The sequence below is a fragment of the Phalangium opilio genome, unplaced genomic scaffold (assembly GCF_054372755.1).
Source record: "Phalangium opilio isolate 3A_F unplaced genomic scaffold, DU_Popi_V2 ptg000079l_1, whole genome shotgun sequence".
Lineage (NCBI taxonomy): Eukaryota > Metazoa > Arthropoda > Arachnida > Opiliones > Phalangiidae > Phalangium > Phalangium opilio.
Window position 1 is genome coordinate 7,945,197 of NW_028324187.1, and position 11,276 is coordinate 7,956,472.

The 11,276-nt window shown below is 32.4% G+C and overlaps 1 protein-coding gene across 1 annotated transcript in view; it reads right to left on the reverse strand.

Moving 5' to 3' along the window:
- Rab32 (RAS oncogene family member Rab32) overlaps window positions 1–10,126 on the reverse strand; it is a 30,135-nt gene extending 20,009 nt beyond the window's left edge. Inside the window, exon 1 of the mRNA XM_089846244.1 lies at window positions 10,012–10,126. Within this exon, the coding sequence (XP_089702370.1) occupies window positions 10,012–10,089 (78 nt within the window). The 5' untranslated portion in view covers window positions 10,090–10,126. The remainder of the gene's footprint in view (window positions 1–10,011) is intronic.
- Between the last annotated feature and the right edge of the window lie 1,150 nt (window positions 10,127–11,276).

An 11,276-nucleotide genomic window follows, 5' to 3' on the forward strand; every position in this document is an offset into this window, starting at 1 on the left:
AACATATTTCATGGCATATTTAATCGACAATAAGATATAACGAAATCGGAAATTACAAATGGATTTTGGTTTTGTTTTATTATTATTAACTGTAAAAAAGATTTTATTATAAATTTCCTGGACTGTTTTATTTATTTTATTTATTTCTTCCATAAAGATGTATTATTTTATTACCTGGAAATACAGATCAGGAAATTTATTGTGGTTTATTGTCGTCGCATCATATTTATGTGTACAGGTGCCCTGATTACCTGATTTGAACGTCTATTATTGACTTTGATATTAAAAAGATTGGTTGGTTTATAGATGTTATATTAATATCTTAATGATCGGATGTCTAACCTAAACAGTCAATTAATTAAATGCTCTTCTTCGAAACTTGCTACAATTTCGATAAAATGCGCAGCCTCTACTGCGCAGTTGTGATTTTCGCGCCTCTTTGTGCCTACGTGTAGCGAGTGTTAACATAATCAGAAGCTTTCAACTACAATTAAAAACCCAAAACCACATTTCAACTATCCCAACCTAATTCCCAAATAACTCTTAATTTTACGACGTATCCTTGTTTATGGGTCATTTTAAATTTTTATTGGACAATGTCCAGTGTCCTGTTAAAACCACAAATGAATGAAGTTTGAAGCTTATGGCTTACGGATATGTAAGTAGAAATGGGAATTTTTTCACCATTGCAGACCGTGGATTAGATAGCATCTTACAAACAGACCTCGCCCATCTTAAAAAAACATTGCCATCATTTCATGAAAGAAATAGTACATATATATGTTACTTACGTTGAGTTTAGTTCATAAGGAACGACATTTGTAGGCAAAAAACTAACTATACCTATTTCATCCATCCATCCATTCATTAATTCATTCATCCATTCATTCAAGAAAAGTCCCCTCTGGCTAAATGGCCAATCAAAATCATAATAATACAATTTCTACTCTCTAAGCGCTCGTGCAATGAGGCCGATTGATTCAATGAGAGAAAATAGTTCAGGAGTAGAAGATCCTTCAGGTAAAGTCAAGTGTAATAGAAATTATTTTGTCCCCTTATATCCCATGCTAACATCTAGGCGGGTATTATGGGCGGGGCTTGAGTACTCGGTTCAATTTTGACTTCTTTCTAAATGCAATTTCATTGGTTTGTAGCAACGTGAGGTCATGTACGCGTCGCAAAGTTCCAGATATATTATTATTCTCGAGGTAAAATACGTCATACATAATTATTAGTCTATAACTCCTCCCACAAAAAGCGTCTAGATACGTTAAGTGAAAATGGCCAGTACGCATTTATTCCTAGTAGATCTGTATGTATTCCTAATTGAATAATTAATGTTTAATGTCATTTGAATGCCATAGATGATTGATGACATTGCTGACTAAATCTTTTCCTTACCCAATGGTTAATTTCGAAATGAATAATTAAATTCTATATAATTATTAGAAGGCTTAATTAAATGGTTTATATTAAAAACAGGAAATATTTTGAGGGTTAATTTTAATTCTGTAAAAACAAGGCGTAGAGGCGTGCTTTAAATCCGGTAGTTCTTCAATTATATTATTAAAAAGGTGCTAGACTAACAGAAGCCAGTATGATAACCTGGTTATCTCGAGTATTGGACATGTTAATAACCTGTTTGATTTCTTCAAATTGGCGTGCGAAATAAAACTGCCGATAATAAAATTATATCCAAAAGGACCTTTAAAAACCAATTTTTTTCTCAATAAAAATCATTTCCTGAATGGTATATAAATATATATATATATCTATTGGATCCTTGCGGGCATGTGTACTTAAAATCCAGTACCGTCTGGTTTAGAACTTTTCTATTTTATTTTTTTTTTATTTTTTTATTTTTAAAGAGACAAGTAAATTAATGTTGAAAATATATGGTTTCTAAAATTTAATTCGAATTGTGAACTCTAAGCGGAAATTATGGTCTGTTTAGAGCTAAAGTTGATTGCATTGATTTTATGGATGGTTTTATTTTTAAAGTAAATATGCAACGTAAAAGTATGTTTTTAAAATGCCAATGCCAATGGAAGGTAAGAAATTATTTTGAAATATTGTCTAAAGTTATTGAAATGAAAGGCAATCTGTGTCCTGGGAAAAGCCTGGATTAAATAATAAAATCTGTAGCCTGAGATATATTAGGTCAAAGGTCACCCCATACCTATTATAGTATTAAAAAGATTAAAGCAATAAATATAATTATTAGTAAGTAATTTTTTGGTCATAATTTTTCAATAAATTAAAAAAAAATTAATATATTTAAGCATAAGTTTATAAGATATGTTCACTATAAGTTTGTCACTGGTAACTTAGAAACTGGAGCTTGTCATGAAGTGATAACGTAGGTCATAGATTCAGGGTCAAGCGACGCCTGGTGTTTGGGGCGCTGTCAAAGGCTTAGTACAAGCTAAATAGGACGCAGATGGACTGAAAATTAAGGTAATCAAACTGTAAGGTAGCATTTTTACTTTAAAAGTGTGGGAAACGTATTTCCTATAACTTGACACTGGTCGGAAAGGTTCAATGGAAGACCAATGACCTAAAATCTGTCCAAAAAAAAAATTCCGCCGATAGAAACGGCGGGAAAACAGTAGAGGAATGTTAATAATGGTCCATTCACGTATCGTCGTTTCCCGCCAAACTAAAAAGCATCTTCAATCAAATTCCAGAAGCCCCGGGAGAGTAAAAATGCCGCATGCGTATACAGCGGCCACCGCGCTCTGATCCATGCAGGGGATTACAGATAGTCAATATTTACAACAAACTTGTTTTGCCTTCATTAAATAAGCGAGAACCAATGAGCCCTCACCTATATAGAGTACAAATCAGATTCAGAAGTGGGTTACACGAAGTAGGTAGTACTAATCTTATTGATCACCGCCTCGAATTATGCCGTCTGCTAGACAAGATGAGACCGAAAAACGTGAATGAAAACTACTATAGGCCTAGCTCATCTCGAGACATAAGATTTTTGGCACGAGAATTATAATACGATCACGTGCTTTTCAATTCATTCATTTTAAATTTAGGCTTAACTACTACACCCAAGAGTATCTCTAGACCATATCTCGTGCATTTAAATTCATTCATTTTGAAATTAGGCTTAACATCTGCACCTAAGAGTATCTCTACAAATATTTGGCGCGAGAATTATGCTATCACGTGCATTTCAATTCATTCATTTTCAAACTAGGCTTAACTTCTACACTCTCCAGAAATTTTTAAAATTTGGCTCGTGCATTTCAATTCACTCTTTTTTGTTCAAATTAGGCTTAACACCTACAATTAAAATTAAAGAATCATTAAATATTGGTTCGAAACGCCTTCAGTACTTCGTGTCATACACCTCAGACAAAACCTGGTTGGTTTCGACTACAGAAATCTGGGTACATTTGTGCGATGTCTGGACGTCTCCCAACCAACGTCGGGGTTTGTGTTTACCGGGGCCCTATTATGGATATCGTCCCCCAACTAGTTATACCACGTACGCTGGTATCGTGGTATCATAGAGCCTCTATAAACGGGAGAAGTCATTTTCAGGAAAGAGATACGGTAACACGAGAAGGACACCGTAGGCCTACGTTATTTTGCCTAAGATACTCCCTTATAGAGGCTCTGAGCGGTGGTATTCCCTTGTTTGCCCAGCGCCAATACTGCCAATACCATCTCGAACCCCCATAACACTAAGGTACACTAGCCCCCAGAGAAATACCTTTCTCAAGAAAAAACTATCAGGATCATCTAACTAAGATTGGCTTGGGTTGGCTTTTTTCGACCACGATATCGTAGCTGTAATAAGCCTTACGTAAGTAAAATAAACCTTAACTAAGTTCATATCTTCTCGTGCCATGTTAGTACAGGTACAACGTCGACCCCGACTGTCTGTCCCCTTGCAGAAAGATCCAAAATACCTCTCTCCAGTTTATACAAAAACGTGTCATCTACATCACGAAGAAATAGAAGAACAATCGTGCCTTTTTGTTCGTGATCAAACTTACCCTGAAAAACGGTCTGAAATATTTTGATCGAATCACTCGATCCAGAACAACGTCTTAATATTCTAAGTTTAATTAAGGTTATCGCATCTTACGCTAGGCTCAAAAAATCGTGCAAAAGGGTTTTCTCGGTTCCAGACAGATTTGTTATCAATTCTAGATTTCAAAAATGTGTCTTGTTTTTCAAATATTCATGAAACAATTATATCATGGCTACATCTAGCGTAATACCTTAATTATTAATAACATTTTTAATTTCACTTGTCAAAAATGATTTAAATCATTTTACTTTATCTTAATTAATGTTGGACCGTTTGGTCTTGACCCACTCTTTATTCTCCAAGTTTTTAAAAATATAATCCTTCATAATTTATTAGCCTAAAAATGAATGAAAAACACCCTTTAATTTTAAGAATAAAAAATATAGAAACTTTAACATTTTGCAGCAAGACTAATTGCAAAATTAGTACCTCGTAGAATTACACGAGATCGCACGAGAGATTTAAGGGTTTGTCCTTGTATCTCATTTTCATCTTGAACCGCGTAATATTAAAGCCTGGATTAACCCTTTCTTAGATATAATAATAAATGGCTTTTAGGGACTGCTGTTTATTTATTTATGAATTTATTTATTTGTTTATTTTCCTTATTATTTTATAAAGGCGTATAAACTCACAACATTTTCTTTCAAATGCAAATTATCCGCATGAAAACAGAGAGGTATGAAAAAAATACTAGAAATAAATTTGGAAATTCTATTTGGGTCAAAGGTCAAAACTAAATCTAATTTAAAATCTAGAAATGAGGATTAAATCCGCATTCTAATTTGTATGTTTTTTTCTTATTTTTTAATAGAAACTAAGTTAGATTCTATTTGAAAATCTATTTAAATCCAGTTCGATAAGTTAAATTTTTCCTCCTTCAAACATTTAGATTTTTTTATTAAATCGTTTTAATCGATTAATCTAGTTTTTCCGTTTCGATTACGATTATAGAGTTTTAGAATATTGTATCTTTTTCTGTAAATAAATTTATACTAAATAATTTTACCTAAATTGCAAACCAACTCTAACAACCGTAACTTAAACTTATCAATTCGAAATAACGAAAGCTTCTTTTTGAGTTAATTTTTTTTTTCAAGATATTCACACTCAAGGTTAGCGACTTTAAATAGTAAAAAAAGAAACAGAAGAATGCATAGCGTGATAAACAAACTGGATTTCACAAAACCAAACTGCATGCCGTGAAAAAAAAACCATATAGACCTAATATACCTTACAGCTTTTAAAAGTTAACTTTAAGTTTAAAAAAAAATCAATTTAAGTTTAAATTTGAGAGTAGTCACGGAAAAAGATACGGTTAATTATGATTTAAAACATTATTATACGGATATAGTTGCCTATAAAAGGCGCTAAATTTTGATTCTTTGAAACTCTTATCTAAGGTACAAGGTTTCTTTAAACGCGAGAAAAAACAAACTAAGTACTTTTGAAGAAAACAAAATTCAAAATTTTGGCAAGGCGGGATATGAAGATTTAAAATTTTAAAAGTGAAAGTTCAAAACGGTAACAAAAAAATATGAAAATATATTATTTTTGATAATTTCAATTGGGAGTTAAATAATTAGTTTGTGGCCATAATTTATAGGAAGGATTTAAATAAATGGTGTTACAAAAGGTTAAATAATTATAGGACAGTGGGATGGGCAATCAATGTAAAGTTAATTAAATCAAATTACGTTATTAATTAAATTAGTAATCAAAGAGTTACAATCAGCATCGTAAAATATGATAAGGTGGGGTAGTATATCTGGGCCATCAACTAATAAAACAGCAAATTAAATTTGAAACCATCAGGAAATTGTCGAAACCCAATAGCCCGGATTAAAAATAGTGTAGGTCTATAATAAAGAGACCCACATCGTACTTTATCGCTTGTATATCTTCATCCCCCCATAAGTTTGTTGCATATAGGGCCTTGGCTAAGGCTATATGTCACTAACTAAAAGTTTATGCCGTGAAAAATCAACGGAGCGCATCCGCCCAGCAAAATGAAATGATATAACGCTTCCGAAGCTTCTTTAAAATCGAATTATCAGTAAAAGATTTTGTATGATATATATTACACACCACCAACGTAAGAAACCGGCTTTGATGTATTATTATTTCCGTGTTAGTTATATCAACAAAACTTTTGATGGCAGATGAAGTAGCTATAGTTAAAGCTTAAGTTCATAAGTGATATGTTCCTTCCATAAGTATGACACTACCTATAATTCGTAATGCTTCTGAGAGACTTACAGCTCAAGATAACTAGTTCCAGAACGACAAGCGACGTGAATTGAATGACTACACTCGGTGGTTAATTTTACAGGACTTCCATCTAGGTCCTATTTAGTCTGTATTACTAAGCCTTTGACAGCGCCTCAGTCACCAGGCGTCGCTTTACCTTGAATCTATGACCTACGTCACTTCATGACAAGCTCCAGTTTGTAGCCTTTGACAGAGTCTCACCAGGCGTCGCTTTACCTCGAATCTATGATCTACCTCATTCACTTCATGACAAGCTCCAGTTACCAGTGACAAACTTATGGCGAACATATCTTAGTGTAAACGTGGCTTAAGTTAGCCTGAAATCTAGTATCCAAATCGCTTCCCATCCTTTTAAACCACGTGGTATAGTCGATATTTGAATGTAAAATTTCCTAAAATAACTATTTTCATCAATAACTTAACAACATTTATATAATATGGAATTGAATTGACCCTATATTTAAAATGCAAATTTTCTCACGTATTCACTTGGTTTATAGTTTGTAAACGCGGATGGTACTACAAAATTCGCCAAACAACATAAATATAAACATGTAAATATAAAATAAATAACGATATACCGAACTGGACTGGACTCTATATACCCTTTTGTACTCTACAACAATACGAATTTGTCGAAAAACATGTTGTATTTTCACATGCCTTTGTTAAAGGAAAAAAGCAAATACAGCATCTAGACCAATTTTAAATATGTAAAAATACACGCGAGTTGAATATTAATATCATTTTAAAATTTGTAAATATGCTAATTTTAAAATTTTCATAATAAATTTAAATTTTGCACGAGGAAACCAAAAATGTTAATTTTTTTCTAAGTATATCGTTAAAAGTTCACGTGTATTTTTTTTAGTAAGACTAAACTTATATTGTATTCTAACGGTGGTAGGGGCCTAGCTTAAACTTCCTCAAAAAATAACTGTTTACAATTAAAATTAATAATAGTAATAAATTTTAATGACTTAATTTAACTAAAACGAATTATAACTCGTAAACTGTGGTGTGGCCCTTAGGGAAAAATGTTGTAAAACATTTTCGACTCAAAATTGTCCATAGAACAATATACTGTACATACATCATTCCTAAAACATTATTTTTTATATAAAAAAAACCCTGCATATTTAAAATTTACCGTATTTATAATGAAAGGTATTAATTTCACGACAAGTCATTGTCTACACCAACTGTCAACGCAATGTCACTCTATATGAAGCTCAAGTTTTTTAAATCTTAAAAAAATCTTTAAAATGAAATATATATATATAAGATTTTTGTCAGATGACCTTTTTTGCTTCTTATGTAATGCGATACTTTGAGCCCCAGAACCAGCCAGCACTTTTGCAGGCGTTTTCTCGACAATCGAGATTTACTTCGAACAAGTTTAATTACATGTTCAAAGACAATCAAGGGGAATATACATGGATTAGCTGTCAGAAAGGTTTTAAAAAAGACACTTATTATTATTGCGAACAATTTTTAGGTCATATCACATTACAAGTATACTCTCTCTACATATTATGGTATAATGTAAGGCGCCGAAAGGGTTTATGAGGAGCAATAGCGGCGAACGTGTCGGAATTTTTAATTTAATAATATCTTAGAACTATAGGCAGAATATTGCGTAGAATATGACCTTCAGGTTTGTAAATGTTTACACCAGAGCGGACTTCTCCATTTATTCTTTATTTTTGTAAAATAATAAATTAATAACAAAGTGTTTACGAAATTTTAATGATTTATTTTTTATCAATTTCAGGTCACGCAATTAAAATATTAGGAGTATTTTTTCCTAATTAATCAGCACAATTAAAGCGTGATTAATTAAGGTTTACTACTAGTATCATATTTACTTTCGAAAATTCCACGAGACTGTAGGTCCATTTTACAAATTGCCTGACCTGTCTTTGACCTTGCATGTCTATTTTACAAAACTTCCCTGACCCTTTAAGTCTATTTTAAACCTTGCTGGCCTACCCATGTCCTTTCACGTCAATTTCACAACCTTCTGACCTTTCCGAGACCTTGACCTTCCAGTCATTTATTCACATCACCCTATTCTGACGCAACATACCCCACTCTTAACTAATAAAATAGTTCAGAAAAACACAAGTTAATAATGATTAAAAAAATTGGAACCGAAACTGACCAGATTAAGAAAAAAGAAAAATGTTGCAACATCCATAAAAATGTCCTATGGAAAATCACCCATTCTGATAGGAAAGATACTCGAGTACTACGATTAATTTCGCGAGTACTTCATAATAACAAGAAAGCTAAGGCGGATGATTACGCAATATTAAATCTCATACGAAAGAAAGTAGTATAGAACAAGTGGTTCTGAACACTCCATAGAGTCACTGTATCTCAAACCATCTTCGTTGGGGCGTTGATAACAAAGTTACTGAAACCAGGAATGCATACAGCTAATTGGAATACTTACGAGGCCATTTTTTCAACGTACATAGGCGGATTATCACTATGTATAACGAATTTTAACTGGCGAATAATGTATCACCTCTTATTGCACCCCAACCAATGAAATCAAATTTAGAAATACGTCAGAATTATGAGGCGTAGTTACGGACTGTAATTTCTCAAGCCCGGTATACCCACAAACCCCGCATAGACATTAACACGAGTTATACATGGGGGCACAATAATTCCAATAAGCCATATTTATTCCAACTCAAACCTATAACGGCATTGGCGACGCGGTTCTTACATATTTATCATTGGTTTAGGGGAATATTTGGAGGCCACTCGGCAAAACGGGCCCAGCCTTTGACGCCAAAATTTCGCGCCAATTATCGGCTAGCCCTTTAATTCTAATCAAGTATAAAGGACCGCGTAGACATCCCAGAGACTTTTTTTAAATATCGAAAAAATAACAAGTTTCGATATCACAAGACAATTATCTTTGTTCAATCTTTTCTCAACGTGGTCGGTCCTAAAACAAAAATAGATTCAATCGAAGATATAAACGCGAGGATAATAGATAGGGTTGTTTCGAGAGATGGTGGTAATTATAGTTCTTAAATTACCCGTAATTTATTAAATATCGAGGAAAATATTACCATGTAAATATTACCAATAATTTTTGTCGCTAATTTTAGTGTTCTTGGAGTTGATAATCTTTGTTACTGTACTTAAATTACTATAAATTACCGAAAAAACTAACGGTAATTAAAATTTTCACACAATTTGAATCAGTAATTTCAGGAGGAGATGACAAATTACTGATGGTAATTTCTAGTTAGTAATTTATAAATTTTTTCTTTTTCTTTTTATGAAGTATAATAATTAAAACTTAACATATCTAACGAGAGAAGATGGAAACTAAGGAGGATCATTTAGTGACTGTCCCCTCGATTTTAAATAACCTTGTTCAACGTGTCTCTAACTATAACTTCTCCCAATTTGCATAACCTAACCCCAAAAATACATTAACAAATTTTTAATTTTATAATTTCAATCTTCACTATTTTCTCCTATTTTTTATTTTTTTATTTAATCATTTTTACTTTTTTTACGCGACTTACTGTCGGCAGTTGTTTGTCAAATTTCAAAATCCATCCAATCGATTTGAATTTATAATTAACTACTTAATTAAATCTATACTGACGTCATAACTGACGTATGATATATAAATTATTTATAATTGCACTTACCTTAACTACCTCTTGATTTTGAGCTTGATCCCGACCTCGACGTGATTTGCCGTTGGACATATTTTGTACGCTTCGCATTGTAACAGCTTTAGGAAGTGGTACTTCATTTTGTGATTCACTCATACTTAATTTAAAAAGTTAATTACGCACGCTATAAACTAATAAACTTAAATTGTAGTTTGAGTTAAATACAATTTGTTTATAATTATAATTACAATTATTATGCTCGCGACTTGTGAAACTGTCCGATAAACAATAACCCGATTTAAAATGATACTGTTTCAATGTTTGTAGCTAATTTCGTACAAATTCTTTGGTAGTTTAGTTCAATCTGCAAAAATAAATAAATAGGCCATAATAGATCATGTGATGTCAGGTACTATATAGCTTTTAGACTAGGAGTATTGATACCATTTACACCAGGAGGCCACGAAGTTTCCAATATAATATCCTCTATAATAAAACCTTTTGACCACTTATGTAGCAAGGTCAACTTATAAGGCTGACTAAGGCCTAATTGCAATTATTCAAATTACAATTTAACCTACTATATTCACCAGGAGGTCAGGGAGTTTTCAATCATTGAGTTCGTTTTCAATATACAAAAACCTTTCGACTACACAGCGAGGTTAACTTCTAAACCTGACCAAAGTCACACGAGCTACGCTTTTTAGCCTAAATAGCTATTATTCAAAATTACAATTTTGACCTACTAGACCTATATTCACTTATTCAAATACATTAGAATATACTAGAAGCTTTTGACCACACAGTGAGGTTAACTTCTAAACCTGACCAAAGCCAACGAGCTACGCTTTTTAGCCTAAATAGCTGTTATTCAAAATTAAAATTTTGACCTACTAGGCCTATATTCACTTATTCAAATACATTACATACTGGATAGTGATACTGATATTTCTTCCCTTTTAAAAAAACTCTAAAATTGACAAAACCATTATTAGGTCATTGATATCAGAGTACGTATTTTGTCGATGAACGGTTTATACGAATTTTAGGAAAATTTGAAATTTGATCCGTCAACTAGTCGACAAATTGTAAAAATAACCCCCTTTAAAAAACGTAATGTAAATAAAAGAGATTTAAAGTTCAAACCGATAAAAAAGAGAATCTGTTTTCTTTTTTTTTTTTTTTCAAAAAACTAAAAATGATCAAGGGTTGGGTTTTGTTAAGACGGGCGCACACTGTTTTATAGACCTTGTTAAAAGTCTTGGGAGGGGGTAAAATAGAGTACGGACAACAAAGAC